The sequence below is a fragment of the Solanum verrucosum genome, unplaced genomic scaffold, assembly GCF_900185275.1.
Source record: "Solanum verrucosum unplaced genomic scaffold, falcon-dt-bn FXZP01000214.1, whole genome shotgun sequence".
Taxonomy (NCBI): Eukaryota; Viridiplantae; Streptophyta; class Magnoliopsida; order Solanales; family Solanaceae; genus Solanum; species Solanum verrucosum.
This window is the reverse complement of record NW_026020059.1, coordinates 2021405-2042308: the sequence shown is the minus strand read 5'-3', so window position 1 is coordinate 2042308 and position 20904 is coordinate 2021405. Positions and strand designations below refer to the sequence as shown.

Below are 20904 nucleotides of genomic sequence, written 5' to 3'. Positions count from 1 at the left end.
ACATAGGTGTGTTTCTAGTAGTGGACTTCTGATTGTCCACCACATTTATCTCTATGAGAAATAAAGGAGAAAAGTATTATTGTATTGTGTTGACTATATTACACTGAGCCCTATTTGTGGACACTACATATAATCCTTTTTCATGTAGGAGATTATATACAATCCTGTTTCTATTTTCACACTCTCCCTCAAGCTGGTGCATATAAGTCAGACGTACTGTGCTTGTTTTAGATGTAACTAATTCAAAGACCAGCCAGTTTTTTGATCCAAACTTAGCTCTCAAGTTGCTATGACCATTGCTCGATATTTTGCTTTTGCACTAGATCGAGCAACTACATTCTGCTTCTCTCTTCCAGGACACCAATATACTGCCTAGTAAAAACACAATATGCAGATGTAGAACGTCTATCAAAATGATCACCTTCCGAATCGACATTGTATATTCAATGGTCTGCTCATGACCTTGATCCTAGAAGAGTAATTCTTTGTATGGAGTTGACTTTATATATCTTAGAATGCGAACAGTTGCATCCTAGTGACTACCACATGGAGAATCCATAACTAACTCACAACACTCGCATGAAAAAAATGTTAGGTCTAGTCACTCTGAGATAACTCAACTTATCAACCAACCGCCTATATCTTCTAGGATCACCGAGTGACTTTCCCTGCCTTGGTAGGAATTTAGCATTCAGATCCATTGAACTATCAATGGGTCTACATCCCATCATTCTGTCTTCTCAAGAATGTTTAAGGCATACTTTCCTTGTGAAATAACAATGCATGATCTAGATTAAGCAACCTCTATACCTAGAAAATACTTTAACTTGCCATATTTTTTAGTTTGAAAATGCTGAAAGAGATGTTTTTTAAATTAGTGATACCATCCTAATCATTGTTGGTGATAACAATATCATCAACATAAAACACCAAATAAATATATAGATTTGGATAGGAATTTCGACAAAACACAAAGTGATCAGTTTCACTGCGAGTCATGTCAAACTCCTGAATTATTGTGCTAAACATCCCAAACCAAGTTCGAGGAGATTGGTTTAAACCATTCTATGCAATCGACATATCAGACTGCTAGACTCCCCCTAAGCAAAAAATCCAGGTGATTGCTCCATATAAACTTTCTCCTCAAGGTCACTATGGAGAAAAACACTCTTAATGTCCAACTGATAAAGTAGCCAATGGTGGACAACAACCATAGAAAGAGATGGACAAATGTTATCTTAGCCACAGGAGAAAGTATCACTATAGTCAAGTCCAAATATTTCAGTATTCCCCTTGGCAACAAGGCGAGCCTTAAGCCGGTCAACTTGGTCAACTGGACCAACTTTGGCTGCACAAATGCAACGATAACCAACGCTAGATTTACCTTAAAATAAATATAACGAGCTCTTTCAATATTGAGCAGGTAAGTAGATATCTCCACAAATCCTCGGTTGCATAGTCTAATCTGGGGATAAATCACCTTTGTCATATTATTTATTCGCGTCTCCTCCCCCTGTTACTTTAGTCGATGGAATTTAAACAAAAGCAAAAGGAGTTTTAATCTCTTATCCTTTGACACTCTAAATTATGTTTCTTCATGTCCATGGTTGTTCTTTTGATCTTGCATCGGTCCGTCGTTTGACTCGTGCCCTAAATTGTGCCATAATATTTCTTGATGATTCTCTTGTTAGGGACAAACGTTGCCGTAGGATATGAATCACAGGGTTTCTACCATGCTATCTCACCAATTGTTACGCTCCGAGCCTACACCCTGGACATTGTCAGCATGCGATATCATTGCTGGCCCGAGCATACCCATAACATGGCATTAGACATGCGTATACATCTAAACATGAGCGGAAGAATACATTTGAAAGCATTTGAAGAAACAAGTTTCATAAGAAAACAAATTTAATAATGCAAGTCATATGAATTTATTACCATTGTCAATGGACACAAAGGTCCAAATGTGACATAACTATTCATCTATCTATGAAGCCTCAAAGCATAATTGAGTCGTGTCAACTGGGACAAGGCCGCCAGTGTACCTTAAAAGAAAACTTAACTTCCTAAAATATGTAGACTAAACCTCAAAAATAGAGAGGGGCTCACCAATAGTAGAAAATATGAAACCTAGCGAGCAACCTGATTTCATGTCTGCGTATGGTGGGATAAAACATAACATACTTATAGATCAATAAAAGTAACTAACATAGTCATAATCATAAAATATGAAGGCTAAGAGATGAGGTCATTTAGATTACCTTAAGGATATTTCTTTTTTCATATTTTTGTTCATTATGGGGTCTAATAGTGTAACTGACATAAACCACCATGTGAGCGCATGAAGTCTGATCTCGACCTGATCAACTAAGTCATCTCATACCTTGTCGGTATGAGACATACGTGTACATATCATGTGGATCCATAACTAGCCCTTACCAAGGACATAAAGAAGGAGTTTCCGAACCAACGATACGATCCTTAACCTACGTCAACAAACGTAGTTTTAGGTGTTAGTCATTTAAACTTATGCCTTCTCGGTAACTATTTAGCTCCCTTAAGCTCATGTGATCAAGGGTTTGCCCACAAACTCATATTTATAACATATAAGGACCATAGTTTATAAACTTCATTCATATCATTTCGTCATTGAGGTTACAGTTCATGTATCATAGCTTTGCATTCATGAGAGACATATCATATCATAATAATAAAGTTAGAGAATCATAAGATAGCATCATAAGGTCTCACATTTGGGAACTTTCATAACTCATAGTTCTAGGGTTCATAACATAAGAATTTCCAAGAAAATATCAAGAAATCGTCGGAAAGTTATCAAGAAGTCATAAAGAAAATCATTGAAGTAGCTCTCAAGATAAGAATTTCTTCTTTTAATAATCATTCGTAATTTCATGTAGAAAATCTTAGAAAATTCCTGGGTAAAAGAATTATCAAGAAAATTGAAATACTTTCATGAAGATTCAAGAACAATTCAAGAATATGAGGTTTTGTCCCAACCCTAATTCATTCATGGAGGATTCTTTGAAACCATGGAAACATAGTTTGTGGAGAAGAACAAGGTATTCCCATACGCGGAGATAGCTTTACATGCCTTAGTGATGAATCTTGAAGAAAAACCTTGGATGATGAACCCCAACATTGGTGTTTCTTGAAGTTCTTGAACATAGAAATTTTTGAGAAGAGCATGCGAGGGTTGAAAATAATGAAAACTGACTTTCCTACACGTTTAAGGCCATTTAGTAACTCTCCAAAGGTTTTAGGACAAAAATAGCTTCATAAAAACCCAAAATTGGAAAAATTTACCGTTCTTCAGCATCTGAGTGACAAGCCGTTGCTTGGGTGATGGGCTGTCACCCAAACAGTCATAACTCACCAAAAATCGAGCATTCTACCTCATTATGACGGCCATGTGTGACGGCTCCATCACAGGTCTGGACCGTCACATTTCCCGTCACACACTGACAGCTTGTAGCGTCTCTATTAAAACAGTCATAACTTTTTACTATGGACTCGGATTGACGAACGGTCGATAGCGTCGGAAAGAAGTTGACCATTATTTGATGGGTTGTGGGACAACTTTTCATATTTGAAGAGATATGGTCGTTTTAAGTTGACCCTTCCATGAACTCATGGCGAAAATTTAGTCGGTAGGAAAGCATTGAACTTAACTTGGTGTTAGAGGTTCCTTATGACCCTAAACCGCATCCAATACACTTCTCACACTTAGGAATTGACCTCAACATATATGAACAAGTAGTATATCACCTAACCCAAGTTGATACACTTATGACAAATGGTTCGAATCTTTAGAGTAGAATTACGAGATGTTACACCAATGCTCTAATACCATGTTATAGAAATGGTTCTTGGGCCTAACTCAATCTCAAAAGCTAACTCTTGAGGTGAGGATTGACCAAGACCATATAAGGAGACCAAGTACCTATTATCCCACCGTTGGGACTCCAAGACTTGACATCTGGAGCGTGGACAATATAAGACCGGGGGTCCCAACATAGGGAACAATGAATTGGGATAGACCCGACTTTGTTATCATGTGAGAAATAAAGGAGAAAAGTATTATTGAATTGTGTTGACTATATTATTACATTGAGCCCTAACACTGTTATAATCCATTTCCATGTAGGAGTCTATAAAATCTTATTCTAGCAATATCCACAAGAATTTTTTTCCTGGAAAATCTTTGAAAATGTGAAAATATAAAAGAGAACTTTCAATAACTATATAACATATTCTGTGCAAAGCTGGCAAGGATCTCTGATTAGGCATATTAGTTTAGACAGAATATCACAATTTGTTGCATAATTTGCTGATACTGGCACATTTATTTTGGCAGGAAGTATGAGTACCCGAAGCAGGCACCACCAACCTTTTATCAAGTAACAAATAATGCAAAAGAGCGACCCGACGTGTGGGTTGAAAGTCCAGAGAAGTAGTCCACTTTGACTAATCTTGAATTATGAGCTTTTCTTGTTCCTTATTATTCATTTGGTATTATACATAAATATTCCCTTTAACTTGACATTAGCTAACATCTATGCTCTTCAACTGTGGGTGTGCACAAGTAGGCACTTAAACTTGTATAAAGTTGAACAAGTAGACATACACGTCCTGCGTGACATAATACATGTAGGACGTTGTGTAGGATGCTGTGTAGGATGTGAATTCCACATAGGATACCAAGTAGGATGTGTGTGTTTACTTGTTTAACTCTATACAAGTTTAATTACCAACTTGTGCACACCCAAAGTTGGAGGGCATAGATGCCAAATGAGGCCAAGCTAAAGGGCACATTTATATATTATGCCTTTATTTATCTAACTCCCGTTTATCATTGCAGATCCATCATTGTTTCAATTACAAGTGATATTAGAACAATAAGAACTGAGGTGCAGCTTGACTAGAAGTCTTCCTTCTCCGTTTGTTAGCACATAGCAATATATGCTTAATTTTTTATATAAAGCAATGAGAGTTGGAAGTCATCCTGGGGGATTTGATATCTGTAATTTATTTTGTATTCAATCATTTACTCATTAGGTGCGTGAACTTATGACATGTTTGAAATCAACTCCATGTTATCAGAACTCATTTTCTGCTCTTCCAGGTGTTTGCTGCTCCATACAGCTTGAGATTTCCGCGTATTGATAAAGTCAGATATGACAAGCCTTGGCATGAGTGTCTTGATGTGCAATGTTAGTGGCTTTATTACAATGATGTTTGGTGTCTATATTTGAAACTTTTTCTGGTATCATTGTGTTCTTTGATTCTATTCTCACTTTCTACTTATAGCAGACCTTTTTGTTATTCCTGTCTCAGCATTTGTTGATCTGGTACATTCAACCAATGGTACCACACAGAGGGAGGACAATTATGGGGTTGAGCAAGATGATGAATCAAAGAGCATTAGGTCGTCAAGAAAACGAGAGAAGAAGAATGTCTCTGCAGTTCCTTCTCATTTTGTTCTGACTGACGTGTCTCGAATCAAGGGTGAAACATCAATGTTCTCTGACATGGTGTTTTGTATCCTCAACTATCATGTCAATGGAAAATGTACTCTGGTTTCTAAGCTGTTTTGTGGTATTAACTGTAAGATCTATCCTGTAATTTTACCAATAAAAAAAGAACTACCTTGTTATTTTTGGTCCTTTTTTTTTTTCTTTTTTTTTGGGATTTGTTCTGGTCAATGGGGTTCATACTTTACGTGGTATTTGTATCAGAACAAAGACAATTTTGTGTCAGTTGTTTCTTAAGTTTATTCTGCCTTGAAAATCGTTGGATGAATTAGATTTTTGGGCTCTACTTTCAGCTATATGTGCATATTATGTATCTATTAGTCATGTTACATTCTAACATGTAAATTCTTTTACGAAATATTTGTCACCTAACTGAGTATAAGAGGTATCCTTAACGACACCAGATTTTGCTAATGTGCCTTCATCACATACACTTCAATCCTTGCACAAAATGGTGGTCGAGCATGGGGGTGCTTTCTCCATGAATTTGAATAAGTCAGTTACTCATTGTATAGCAGCTGAAAGTAGAGGTTTCTCTCTCTCTCTCTCTCCCCCAACAGGTTCATGGAGTTAGAAAGTTCATGCGAACACCCATGAGCAGTTGGGGTGCACTATAATATTAACTTGGAGGTAACACTAGAATTTTTCTTAATAACAGGTATCAAGTTTCAAGCTGCAAAACTTCATGGAGATGTTATTCAATGCTCTTGGCTCGTTGACTGCTGTCTGCAAAAGAAGCTCCTTCCTTTACAGCCAAAGTGAGTTACCCGTTAGTATTTCTCATCTTGTTCTTTCTTCCTTTAGTTGGAGTTCCATGTGTTCTGCGATTCTTTTGACTTTTTTCTTGGTTTCTTGCTGAAGGTATTTTGTTTTCCTTTCTGATTCAACAAAGAAAAAGATGGAAGCAGAAGTGGATGAATATTCTGATTCTTTCTACTCCGACATCAGCATTGAAGAAATTAAACTGGTATTATTTGGTGTAGTTATCTGCTAAATAATCTTATATGCGTCCGCAGCTTTAACAGTGGGAGCATTACTGTAAAACATTGAGCAAGCAGCTGACTGCCAATCTTATTTGATTATGTCCGTTCTCTTTCTTTCCTTATTGCAGCTTTTGAGAAATATAGAACACTCAGAAGACTCCAAAACTGTCGAGTACTACAAGAAAAAGTACTGTCCCAAGGATGAATGGGCTCGATTTCATGGTTGCTGCATTTATTTTTTCATTCCAAAGCAGTGTCTGTGAGGATTCCCATCTTCTCTGTCCAATTAGCTTTTCTACTTGGGTATTAATACTTCGATGTGGTGGTTATTTTGTTGAGGTTTAATGGCTCTCCTATGTGTTTCAGGGAATATTCAGATTCCAAGGTTTTAGTGGAACTTGCTATGAGAAGGATGAAAGTTGAAATTTCTGTGGGTGGTGGGGAAGTTGGTGACAATCTTTTTCATGCTACCCATGTCGTCGTCATGTCTCTACCAGAGATTGATGTAAAGTTCAATGAAGTGTTAAATAGGTAAGTTACAAATCTAGTTTACTTTTCAGAAAGTAAGATGTCTGCCTTTCGAATTGGAACTTTAAAATCTGCTTCCTGGTTGTTAGCAATCTCTTTTATTTTTGCTGTTCTCGTCAGTGGTAATATTTCCCCGAGTTGCAAAATAGATTTATATCTGGTATTTTTCTTGGAAAATCCAGATTATTATGCGTTGAGGGTTTATTTCATTGATTTGTTATTAACCATCTGCAGCATTAGTTAAATATGGTCCATCTATTATGTTGGATTAGATCAATGTATTTTGACCATAGGTCTTTATAACCAACCATTATAATCCTCAATTATTAAGTGTATTTAAGAAATCTCTCAGCAGACGTTAAGCTTATTCTCTCAGTGCACATTAACACTGGTGTACGCAATTGGTGAAACTTCGTCCACCCTACCGGAATGGCCGAGGCTGACCAATGAAGACGAAGGCCGCCATTCAGCTTTCCGGCAGTGGGTTTCCTGGGCTAGGTTGCACAACTGAGAGGGGTTCATCAATGGTCTCGTTTGTGGACAGTACTGGCATAAGTTGACAAACCCCTCAAACAATGACACAATCATTGTAAATATTGCACGGCGGCGAAGCTCATCTCTTGAATGTTGCTAGTAATGGAAGAAAAAACTACTTTTCTCACCTATTACTCTAATACCATGTGAGCAAGAGAGAAATTGAGGGAGAACAAAGCTTGATTGTTGCCCCAAGCTAATGGAGTTTAAATAACTAAGTTTACATGTCCTAATAAAAGAAAGGAAATCAATACATAATCACAAGGGAGAAAATTAATCAAGCTATATACTATATCTACGATATCTATAATAATCACGGAGATTCTCACACAACCCATAGGTAAAACCGTTGTAGCTAAGATTTTAGCAGCGATGTATCTAGTCGCAAAAGAATGACTAGGTCCAAGGAACTTGAAGCGAAAAGCAAGAACTGAAGCACACAATGTACAAAAAATTTAAGAAGTACCAAATACTATATTTTAATTTAGCAGAATAGCAATCAAATTGCAATAGACTATAATCTCAACATCCAAAATAGAATAATGTCGATATTAAATTAAGCTCTAAAGAACACAACATGGGTGTGTTTGCTATGAACTCAATTAAAGATCTTGCTTTAGCACTTTCATCAGTGAATCTTGAATTTTCTAAGTTGAGCTCCAAATAACAGACTGTTTTTCCTTTGGAACACTTTGGTTGTCACTTTTTAAGTGAACACTGTTCGGTAGTGCATGGAGTTACTTATTCAGTGATAACACTTAGCTTCTAACACTTCTAGTGACGGAACTTGCGTTAGCCACTAAGTTTAGCAATGGAACAAGTTCGTGGCTACAGTTAGCTACGTATTGTTTTTGTCTATTACGAATTTTCCTTCTATTTATTACTATCATGCTTTTCCTTCTATTTATTACTATCATGCTTTTCCTTCTTTAGCGATGGATGCAAAACCCATTGCTAAAATAGTAGATATGGAGATTTTATCTACAGACCGAAAACCTTGTTAGTCTGGTTAGCGGATGTTCAAACTTAAACTGCTTAGCTACAAATTTTATTCATCACCAATTCTTTTTAGTTTTTTTTTTTTAGAATGTGAACAACTGCAACCTTAAGTATTTCTTATATAGTTGAGAAGTGGCTAAATCTCATATCAAAAGCTGATTTACTCTAAGGAGGTGTTTGGATATGCAATTTTGACTTCAAATTTGAAGTCAAAATTGCATATCCAACTCAAATTTGAAGTTTTGATTTGAGATGTGTTTGCTTATGACATTTTGAACAAAAGTTCAATTTTCAAATTGAATTTTAAATTCCAAATTCAGTTAAAAGGTAGAGTTTCAATCTTTTTAAAATTTAAAACTTGACTCATAATTTTAAATTTTGCAAAAAAATACACATAATTATTGCAAAAGTAATTACTCGAACCTACTTTATGCAAAAACAAGCTCCTTCTCCAAACGGCCTCGCCTGCTCAATCCAGCCAAGCTGTGGCAGTCTCCATCGGCCGGCAAGATTTATCTGTGGAAGCATATCATTGTTTGCAACATAACTCTTTGATGGTAATTTGGGGATGTTTTGATAGTTTCACTAATTCTGGGGTTTTTATCTTTATGATAACTTTTGAAATCCAAATTGCATTTCCAAGCACAATTTCAGCTTTAGACCAACCTCTACCCAAGTCAATGATTTCAAAACATGGTTTCAATTTCATGTACACGCCTTGTAAGTCTGATTCAATTATGAAAAGTTGACACTGTTAAACTAAATGGTAGAGTAATGTTCTGTCATCTGTGCAATTTATTCAGAACCATGCAATTTTTTGTCTGCCATCATACTTTTTTTGATGTCAGGATGATGGTTTTTGTTTACTGAATGAGGATACGGAATATGTTTTTTTTCTTTATTCTCGATAACATCCTAATCTTTAAAGTTCAGTTTCTCAGAGGCAGAGAAACATGTTTTGTACAATACAAAGCTGCATGTAGTCGGAGCACGGTGGTTGGAGGATTCCTTTAAAGAGGACCAGAAGTTGCTTGAGGAGAGTTATAGCCTTAAGCCTAGCAATTTTCAAATGTCAATCTCTGAGAAGAGGTGAGTCGTGTATTTCTTATGGACCAAGATAAGGAGTTAATGTAGTATTTAGTATTGGAATTATTATTCTTCATTTTTGTCTTCCAAATTTGCATTCCGAGTGACGTTTTAAAATTTCCATTTAGATGTGTTGAGGGTGGTGGGTGGTGTTGCTCTTACATGGATGACATGCAACAGCCATACTTTGGGGAAGCTCTTTTGGTTACCATGCAAATTTACTACCTTTTACCTACTATATAATATGTAGGAAGACTCTTTCTTCTAAAATGTTGTCATTTTCTCCCATATTAAATTATGTTATTATGTCTTCTTTATGTGAGTAGAATTGTGATTTATAGCATATTTCATGCAGTTTTTAAATATCTAAAGATTTTAGTTTTTGAAAAACTTGGCTTTAATCTGATCCAAGTTAACTCCAAAATTGGTCAAATAGGTAGTTGAATAAGTGAAAAATATGGACAAGGGGAGTATGAAGATAAGAATGAGATATTCAGTTTATAGTTTAAGATGAAACCATTTCTGATAATTATGATGTCACTTTCAACTGTTTGCAACATAATATTCTTCAAATTGCCATATTTGAGGGTGGTGGTTGATAAATAATGCCTGATGTACCATCTATAGATGAGAGCATAAAAATATCTGTGTCTAGATTAGGGTTTTCTTCTAGCTACAGTAATTTAATCAGGAAACCAAGCAGATTTTTGAATAGGGAGCGAGAGACATTCTCTACAAACTAACTATTGATTCTATCCGTTATTAATTTCTGAAAATTAGGGATATCACATAAGAGTTCTATGAATGATTGATTGATTACCTCACCTCTACTTACTTTTTCCCTAGGGTCAATTAGCACAAAAGTGGATTTGTACTAGTAAAATGAGTAAAAGAGAAGCTCTCTCCATGCAGTTCCATTTTATAGTACAGTGCTTGATTGTATACAGAGTAGAGAATAATAGTGATGATAATAGTAAATGCTGATAAAATTTAATAATGGTAATAATATCATGGTGCTGAAAATGACCCTAGATAGGAGGGTGTGGAGCGCATTAGGGTAGAAGGGTGGTAGGTAGTGTAGTGGTCTTTCTCATGGTGGCTGGTGTTTGCGATGGTACTAGTTGTATTATTGTAGTTCTTGTTTTTTACCTGTATCATTGTTGTTTATGGAGTCTATATTTTTTGTTGTTTTCGCTACTTTTGCACTGTTCCTTATTATTTGCTATATTCTCTACATTGTCTCCTTCTTCTTTATACTGAGATCTGTTTCACTTGAGCTGAGGCCCAAGGGTCCTTCGGAAACAGCGTCTCTACCTCCATAGGTAGTGGTAAGGTTGCCTACATTCAACCCTCCCCAAACCCACTTGTGGGTTTCGCTGGGTATGTTGCTGCTGAAAATGATATTAAGTGGAAACTGCAGTTGATAATTGCATCTGTGAATAGAAAGAAGTAACTGTATTATTATAAGGAAATCCATGCTATGTCTTTACAAGTTTTGGGCGAGAACCACCAAAAATAACTACAGTGGGTATTGCTGATGTAAGAAGACTGCTTAGAGAACTAACTATTGAGTCATAGTTAGTACAAGCCCTGCAATAGATTTTTGTTAAACAAAGGAATTTCTGAGGGATTCTTTTGTCAATGTAGGTAGATTTTATTCTGGAAATTATGCGTCAAAAATGAAATAAAATGTAGGATATAAGTATCCATAACAAAGAGTCAATTAATTACCTTAAATTAACACAACAAAGTCAATTAATTGATAAATGCCTGCAGCCAAATTACTCATCTTTTGTCCTGTAATTTCTACCTATCCATCTCTCATACTTGAACTTGTAGCTTTAATTGAAAATCTTGGCCAGCAAGCCAGTGATGCATAGTAAATTCAAGCATGCATGACCTTTTCTTTTGCTGGCATTTGTATTATGTGTTTAACTTAACTAGTCAGCGTCCATGTTTTTCCTGACTCAGTAGACATGATAAGCTAAAAGGTGATTCCGAAAAGTGCAAAAGACCATCTTCCCCTGATAAACATGGAGGACAAATCAAAGCAGAAGGAATTTCAGACCAGGGCCGAGCTATCACGCTACCAAAGAGGGGCAGGAAACGAGATAGAGGAAGACCTACTGGTAGTGCTACAGCAAAAGGGAAAGTGGGGATCAACATTCCACGTAGAGTTAAACGCAAGGTCACAAGTAGTCATGCTAAGATTCATGGAAATGAATCTGATGAAAGTGCTACTTCAGGCGAGCATCTTCGTAATGATGAGAGTGAAGCGGCTGTTGGGAGCCATGAAACTATTGCAGTACGTAGCTCAGGAATTCAGAATGAGGATGATGTACAAGATCTGGAAACGTCACCTGATGATCGTAAAACACTTCCACCAGGGACTGCTGAATGCAGTGTGATCGGTGAAAGATTGGACGAAGCTCACGAAACTTCATACGGAAGTGGAAATATTGTCAGGGGAAAAGACAAGGTGGATGAGCTGGAAGACCCTGTTGATCCAGTCCAAGCTATGCTACTGCATATGATACCCCACTTGGATAGTAAGCCAACAAGAAGCGTGGACCCTCTTGTAAAAGACGACAAGCCAGAGGCAGATACTAATCCCAGTCCTAAAAAGAAAAAGAAAGTTAGCTATAAAGATGTAGCTGGTGAGTTGCTCAAAGATTGGTGAAGCCCTTCATGCCATCCACCACCTTATAAGGTTATGAACTTTGTTTTGTTTCCTTCCGTATTTTTTTTCCGCGACCAAGTAAATGTAATAGTCTCTTTGTTGTGTTTCTGGTGTAAATGATTCGAACAGTTTATGCGTCTTTCTTTTATTATTTGGTGTTTTATCAGTTATGCTTACTGGCGCACCCATTAAAAGTGTTAACCTTAGGGATCCGTTGATTCACTGATTAAGTTATTCCGGAATTATAATTCTTTAGGTTATAATCTTGGAGTAAATTAGAGTCCAAAGTCGAAAGGGCATGCTTTTCAAGCAAGTACACTAAAAGGGTACCCAAATTTTACGACAAACCGAAAAGCCTGCGAGCTGCCAACTATTTTTTGATGTCCACCAACAGACATTTGTGGACATTTTTTTCTTTCAAAAGAAGAAAAATTGGCATGACATGACAACTTATAGATTTAATTATTAACGGCTTGAGCGCTGATAAATGTCATGGCGTGCACAGTGAAACACTAGCTTCGTCATTGTTTCTGGTGCTTTTTCACAGTGAAATTATAGCGTGTTCCTGTTCATAAACGTCTAATATCTTGAATTGAGCAACGTAGTAATCATCTTCCAATGATGTGGAATGATGTGATTTTGTGACGAAGAAGAATAGCTGGAGGGACAAGTAAAAGGAAGTAGTGGCGAGTTGTTGGTGATGACAGATTCATTAAAGCTCGAAGAAGAGTAGAACTTCTACTGTAGAAGTGATGATTATTCCTTGGTTTCATTTCTGATGCAGCGCGAGAGAGAAGCATATGTGGATTCTCTGCTGCCCTTTTGAGAAATTCCCTCTCTAACACCTGTATTTCGGCTATATTTTTGGGTGTGAGTATCATGTATTTGGGTTGGTATGGGAAAAAAATACATAAATGAACTACAAAACTCAAAATAATTACATGTTCTTATCCCAATCCAAAGTAATTCAAGAAATACACATTCTCTAGAATTTTTTTTTACAGCCCATACCCCTCATTCATTAAGGCCAATAATTTTTGTTTAACAGATACTAAATCAATATTATATAATGTATTGGTATTTTTATGACTGATAATTTCACTTAATTGATACGAAATCAGTATAATATACTGTATTGGTATCACTAAGGTTTCTTGTTCAGAAATTACTTATTTGTCAATGATACTATAAGAGTATATGTATATTGTTGTGGTATATAGTATCATTGACTAATGAGTAATTTCTAAACAAGAAACCTTAATGATACCACAACAATTTACATATACTCTTATAGTATCATTGACTAATGAGTAATTTCTGAACAAGAAACCTTAATGATACCACAACAATATACATATACTCTTATAGTACCATTGACTAATGAATAATTTCTGAACAAAAAACCTTAATGATACCAATACAATATATATATACTGATTTAGTATTAGTTAAGTGAAATTATTAGCCTTAATGATACCAATATAATATACGATATCGATTTAGTATCAGTTAAGCGAAATTAGTTGGAGGGGGGGGGGGGTGGGTATATATTGTAATTATTTAGTAGGGTATGAATGTAAAGGGGGGGGGGGTATATGTTTGTAATTATTTTATTTTTATGGGGTATTTTCTTAGTTTCCCTTTTTTTAAAAATTAATTTGGGTGGGGTTTTAATTTTTGTTAGAAATTTAATAAATTTCAGGTCGGCGGATAGGATTAACACACGTGTATCATCGTTAGTATGAAGAGTGTATATGCTCTAAAATTTGGACGATAAGGACATGAATGTACTAACAATATAACGAAGGGTATACACATACCATTTCGAAAGTATATTTGTTCTTTTCCCATAAATATTCTCTGTTTAAAATCCTCTTTCTGCCATCAATGATCATTCACTAGCCTAACAACATTGAGTCTATGAGATTATGTTTGTTTAGTCAAATTAGCTCATATTTGGATTAGCTGATTAAAAAGTTGATAAGCATCATCAAGTGTTGAAAATTACTTTTTAAGTGTTCCACACAGTTATATGTAGGGTTGTTCATGGTTATGGTTAAAAAATCAAACTGAACCGCAATCTGAACCAAATCGATTAAAAAAATTAATATTTGGTGTGATTTTGTTAGGTTTGATTTTAAATTTCATAAATCGATACATTTGATTTTATTAATAAAAATACAAAAACAATCAAATCGAATCGAGAAATTATATATATAAATTTTATAATTAATTATATATTATTTATAAATAAAATAGAAATATTTTGTTAAATTTTAATCAACTTAAGTCTTTTAACTTAAATTTTAGCCAAACTATTGAAACCTTAAGTCCAAGTCCATCAAAATCTATTACTTTAGTGTTTACCTACTCTACCTCACATAAGATAATCACACTTTCTCTTAACTGAATCACTTTGTTCATGTAATAATAACTCTAGTATTGCTTAATTTAATCCAAAGTAACTTTCATGTGGATTATTTTAGTATTAGGAGTCTGTACCCATTGAGATGTGTATGCCCAGAACAAATTTATTACTTTCAAATCGAAAAAAAAAATAAAAAAAAATGAACCGAACCGACAACAACCAAATCGACGGTCTATTTTCTTTCGGTTTGATTTTTAAATTAAAAAACTGACTAAATTAGTTTGGTTTTGGTCTTAACCAATAACCGATCTAAATCGAACCATCAACACCCCTAGTTATATGATTGAATAGAATGACATTGAAACATGATGATGATGAAAAAAATTTGTTGGGAAATAGGTTAACATTTAAGTAGTTTTGATCATTGATAAGGTGAATTTGGGACTACTTGTTGCCTTATATGTACTCTATCAAGTGAACCAGGTCCCCAGACATGAATGCAGACAACTTCTACAAATGGCATAAGTAAAGGAACGAACAAAGAAACAAAAAAATAGCTGAAATAAAGGAGCAAAGAAGGAAAGAAATAAATAGCACAATTAAAATCCAAAGAGGAATCAAAGTTTTCTTATAGGATGAAATTTCTTTTAAGGGAGGAAATAAGTCAAAGTTTCCTTATAGGATAAAACTCATAAGAAAAAGATTTTCTTATAGGAAAACAAGACCCATTCGAAGTAAGAGTCCTAGTTCGTGATAAATTAGGGTATGAAAAATCTCTAGTATATATATGACGTGAAGATCATTGAAAGTTGCACCTATTGCATATCCACGAAAGTCATCTTCTTGAGAGCAATAGCCATTGGAGCAAAACTGGAAGGCTTCGTCACAGCAACACTGGAACCAAGTTAATGAATTTTGTACGAATCTGAACTATGGAATGTTGAAGTCTGATCAATTAAAGTCTAGAGTTATTAGTATTTGTTGATTTGTTTTAGGTTTATTATTGAGTTGTAATTATTCCTAGATTGAAGAGCAAGAAGTGGGTTTGACTTCTTGAAGATAATTTGTGATAATTGTAACAAGAAGCGGGTTTAACTTTTGGGAGAGTAGAGAAAATGGTTATAGTTAATCGTTAGAGAGGATTGTAACAAGAAGCGGGTTTGATTTCACGGAGAGTAGAGTATTCGATTATAGTTAATCATTGAACAATTTGACTTAATTGTTGAGGTGATGAACTAGAGTTAGTCCTCTTGATTATAGAGTTGTAATCTAAAGTTGCTCTTTGAAGTTAGTGAATTTTAGTGAAATCCTACGATGTGTAGGTCGTGGTTTTTTTATTCCCTTGAGTAAGGAAGATTTCCACGATAAATCAATTGTTATTTACTTTATGTTCTAATACGACTCCAAAAATCAGGTTCCTAGAAATAACCGTTGGTGCGTAGTTTTTTTCATAAATAGTTGTGTGTTTAGTAAAAGAATGTTGATAAGCATGCACTTTATTTTTTAAAAAATAATTAAAATGCCCTTACCGAGATAGGGGCATTATTGGTCCAATTTACTAACTATGAAGGTGTTTTTGTCCTATTTCTAATAGTTAAGTGGCATTTTTTGATCGAAAAACAAACATAGGCATTGTTATCCTAATTTCGATAGTTTTTTTAACTCAATGATAATCTGTAGCTAGTATACATATTCCTTCGGATGAACACTTTGTGTGCACTGAATAAACTTCCACGGTGCTTTTCCAATAATTAAGTAGCATTTTTTTGCCTCTTTTTGTAAAATATAAGTATAGAAATATCTTTAAATGAAAAAGGGACCAATGACAAAATTAAATAGAGTGGAAGTTGGGGGTTTCATCTTGGGAATGATATTTAGGTGTTAATTTGACCGATTTAATAACTTATGCAAAACATCAATTCAAGAAAATAGATATACCTAGCAGGGCAATACAACTGGACTTTCCAGAGCCCTATTTCGAAAATGAGTACGAAAACAACGGACATGACATTTTCATAGGACAATTCGAAGAAAAATGAATTTTCATGGTCCAATTAATTATCGCTATATTTACTAAACATATCAACTGTTTTCCAGTATTCAATTTCAAAATCCTCACAAGTAGTTTGACGCTTGCCTATATAGCGAACAAAAAAATTGATTCTTCATGACAATAATGCATATAAAAGAAATGATTAGCCTATACAATATCTTTTCTTCCTAGCGTGCATGTACAAACTTTAACTTACCACGAAATTAAATTTCTCATATCATTTTCTATAGCATGAATTTGTCATTTATCTAGTTGAATTAAACATTTAACCTCCTTAATTGGAAGATGATATTGAAAAGAGTAAAAGGTTTCAACTCCACGAGACAATGTCAATTTAGCTAAGTAATCCACCACTTATTCCAATTTAACATTCCTAAAATTCACGTGTCTTTAAAAATCCACTTCACTCATTTAAAAAATTACTTTACATGACATTTTTGGAATCAAGAATTAGTTTTTTAGGAAAGGGTAGTTGGGCCTCCAATGGTTGGAGTGATCCAAGGTTCATGTCATAAGCTATTGTGTTCATGGCCAATTGAGCTTCCATTGGAGGCCCAACTAGCATTGTTTCTGTCCCTTTAGGATGCTTTCCGAATCAAGAATGACCACTTGGGAGAATTAATTATAAAATGAATGAATTGAGACAACACAACTGCAATGTTAATATTAAAATTGGATCAAATTCACTTACTTTATTTAATTGAAGATTTATTGTGCTATGCTAAATATTACAAGGACCGTAAAAGGAATTAAGTAATTATGCAAGAACCAAAATTACTATTTTAAATGAAGGAGTAACCTGATATTCCACAACAATAATTAGGAAAAAAAAACTAGTAAATTTAATATTGCTATTTTAATAGTATAACTACCTTTCAATTTTCTTTCAAAAATCATCACAAGATTTCATCAAACATGAACCTTGTGAATTAACTTGAAATTAAAATACGAAAACCTAGGATCCCAATACAGTCCAGCCTCATCATTGACGCGCAAGCCACAATTCTAAAATAGATCCACACAAACGAGTGCATAGTCCCCATTAGGCAACATCTCAACTAAAATCCCTTCATTCTGATAATTTTTAGGGTTGTTCTCTTCAGTAACATCCCATAAATTAATATTCTTCCTATGTCCAGACGTTACAAGTCTGATGGTGTCCAACGTCCAGTATCGAAAAATATGCTCGAAAGCCATGGCAAACGGCAACACAAGCTTTCTGACGACCGTCTCATAATGTGTTATCATCTTTTTAATCGTCCATGGATTTTGTAGGTCTATGATCGGAGCTGGATAGATATCTCGTATTTCTACTAAGTAACGAGTCACTATCCATGTGGTGTTTCTTTCTCTGCAGGCTTCTTCTTCAGCTTTTGATGGAAGAAAATTGTAGAAGAAAATTTTCTTCATAGTATAATAATTATAATAGATAAATGTTTGATGAATTTTTAAGGTGAGCAAAAGTGTGGGATTTATAGGATGTAACTATTACAATTTTAGTTGAAAGTATTAATTACTGTATAATATGTAATAAATGACTAACATATCTCGAGCATACTCAGGTCAAATTAAATTAATTGTACGCGTAAAATTGAGTTGTATCCTCAGTCCGGGTGACACCAGTGCCACTCCCATTTTTGCATTATCATTACATTTGTTTTCATTGTCACACTTTGAGCCTACACCCTAAACGTGACCAACACTCGGAGATCATTGCTGATCCCAAGCGAATCCTTGGTCAGGCTAACTATGGTATAGGATACACAAAAGCTTTAATATATGATCATTTAAAACATTTAAGGGTCTAATCTTATGTAAAACATAAATTGGGTAGTTTGATCTTTTCCTTTTTTCCTTCTAAGCCTAGACAAGTTTTTCTTCACCCAATTAAGGGTCTAATCTTATGTAAAACCATCGTTTCACGTTCTTTAGCGCTTAGAGAAATTAGAGCAAGGTTTCAAGAGGAGAAAAGTTAGGTTTCAAGCGTTCTTCAATATTTGTTAATTTTCACCAAGAACATTGTTCTTTCCAGGTATATAAGGCTTCTTACAATGTTGGACTTGTTCGTCCTCACGCCCTACATCTCAATTTAGTTAAGAAATTGTTATATCTAAAGGATTCATTCGTAATTCTTGATTTTTAGTTCAACTTTTTAACAATAGAGGTTTTGATTCTTTTGTGTTGTGAATCCTTGGTAAAAGTTATGTTTTCAAAGAGATTGTATGAAAGTTCTCATGTAATCATGTTGGGTTTGAGAATCAAGAAGAGTTTAAGAGAAATTTCTCAATTCTAAACTAAGTTGGGGTCCTAATTTAAGCTTATTTTTTTTTGGGGTGCTCGGGAAGGCCCTGGGGCGGCGCGCCATGATAACGCCAAGGTTTGACTTCAGAAGTTCAGGCCATGGGGTGACGCGCCATGTTACGCCCCGAGCCTATACCCTGGGCGGGATTGACACTCGAGAACCATTGTTGGCCCCATGCGAATCCTTGACCTGACTTAACTCATAGCGGAAGACTTACTCATGATAAAAGCACTTAAAAAAAAGTAAACTGTAACTCAATAGATAACTTAGAATGTTTTTGAAATAAACATTCAACTAGCCAAAGTGGCAACTCAAGTCTCAACATAACAATTGAAAATGGAAAATACTCATGAACTAACAATAACTAACTGTCTATGAAACCTCTAATATCTGAGATGGACGTCGGAACAAGACCCACAACATCCTAATAAACTAAAATGAATAAGCAATAAAAGGGATCCTTCTGAAGCAAGAAGGCTCACCAACAACTCTGAAGCTCAACTGGATCAACGAAGCACTGGATGATGATCCTGGTTACCTATATCTGTATCATAAAAGATGCAGGCCAAATGACATCAGTACATTGAATGTACGAGCATGCGAGGGGAAATTATAAAACAAGACATAAGCATGAAAGGGAACTGAAAGAACTTACCTGATCTCAACTCAACTTAACCTATTTCAATATAAAGCAGTAATATAAATGCAATATAAAGAAAAGCTTTAAAATATGTGGATAACAACTCTGTGTATTGAAAAATACAACAATAAATCAGTTTGTATATGAAAATACAAACAACTCTGTGTATATAAGAATACAAAATATCTCTGTGAGAGTTTCTCTAACCGACAACCATCACTATGAGCTATGTGATGATATAACGTTTTGCCTCACGCTGCCAGGGCTATCCTATACCTTGCCGGAGGTATGAAACCTAACTACTAAGTGGATCTACTAGTCTATTCTAAAAAACACTAAGGAATCATCTAAAAAGTATGACCCTTTTCTACCCATGTTGGCTATACGGTTTATGGAGACCTTGAGTTATCTGAACTCAACTTGTCCCCAAATTGGTGCTCAATACTACTCCCAAAATTTAACTAGCTCATATGTTTATAAACATAACTCTTTCTGTGGTTTGGGATAATTACTCAAAAACTAGCTCAAAAGCTCGCTTGGAAATCAGTGTTTCCAATCTTGCTTAAATGTGAAAACATTTACTCTTTGGGAATACTTAGTTTCCATATACTCTTTTGAAGAAAATGAACTTCACTCTTTACTCTTACTCAACTCAAAGCTTAAGTCTTAAAACAAGTTTAAAGTATATGTAATAGACTTTTGAAAAGACTCTAAGAACTCTCTTGACTTGACTCTTAACTCTACCTTGAATTTGAATTATGGATTCAAGGGTTATGATCTCATGTTAGAGATGATCTATCGATGTTTAAACGTACCTTAGAGTGTAGAAAACGACTAGAAAAAATAGGTACGATTGGAGGGAACTCAAATGGAAAGAAGAAGGAAAGGGTAGAGGACCTGGCGACCCTAGTGTACTGAGTGGCGCAAGGCGCCAGAGCCCTAACTACAGAAGCTGGCTTGGGGCACACTGAGTGGCGCGGTGCCCTAGAGGCCAAACTACAGACTCTTCATGCTGGCATGCTGAGCAGCATGGTGCACCAGCCCCCTGCCTAGAAAACCCATGAATTTTCTTGTTCGTTTTCGACCCTAATTCGTCTAGATTCGATTGGTTCCTTCCCCTAAACGCTTAGATTCGAATAACCAACCAAAGTGTACAAGAATCTACTAAAAAACAAC

General features: G+C 35.3%; 2 protein-coding genes across 3 annotated transcripts in view; one reads left to right on the top strand and one right to left on the bottom strand.

Annotated features, from left to right (window-relative positions):
* The window catches only part of LOC125823325 (DNA ligase 4), a 42667-nt gene extending 30184 nt beyond the window's left edge, over window positions 1–12483 (top strand). Inside the window, exons 17-27 of the mRNA XM_049502717.1 lie at window positions 4379–4474; window positions 4883–4931; window positions 5147–5234; window positions 5359–5562; window positions 5960–6085; window positions 6214–6313; window positions 6417–6522; window positions 6667–6797; window positions 6905–7069; window positions 9533–9688; window positions 11657–12483. Coding sequence (XP_049358674.1) covers window positions 4379–4474; window positions 4883–4931; window positions 5147–5234; window positions 5359–5562; window positions 5960–6085; window positions 6214–6313; window positions 6417–6522; window positions 6667–6797; window positions 6905–7069; window positions 9533–9688; window positions 11657–12365 — 1930 coding nt within the window. The 3' untranslated portion in view covers window positions 12366–12483. The remainder of the gene's footprint in view (window positions 1–4378; window positions 4475–4882; window positions 4932–5146; window positions 5235–5358; window positions 5563–5959; window positions 6086–6213; window positions 6314–6416; window positions 6523–6666; window positions 6798–6904; window positions 7070–9532; window positions 9689–11656) is intronic.
* Window positions 1–20904, bottom strand: part of LOC125823320 (protein TRANSPARENT TESTA 9) — a 364024-nt gene that overhangs the window by 27558 nt on the left and 315562 nt on the right. The window lies entirely within an intron of this gene.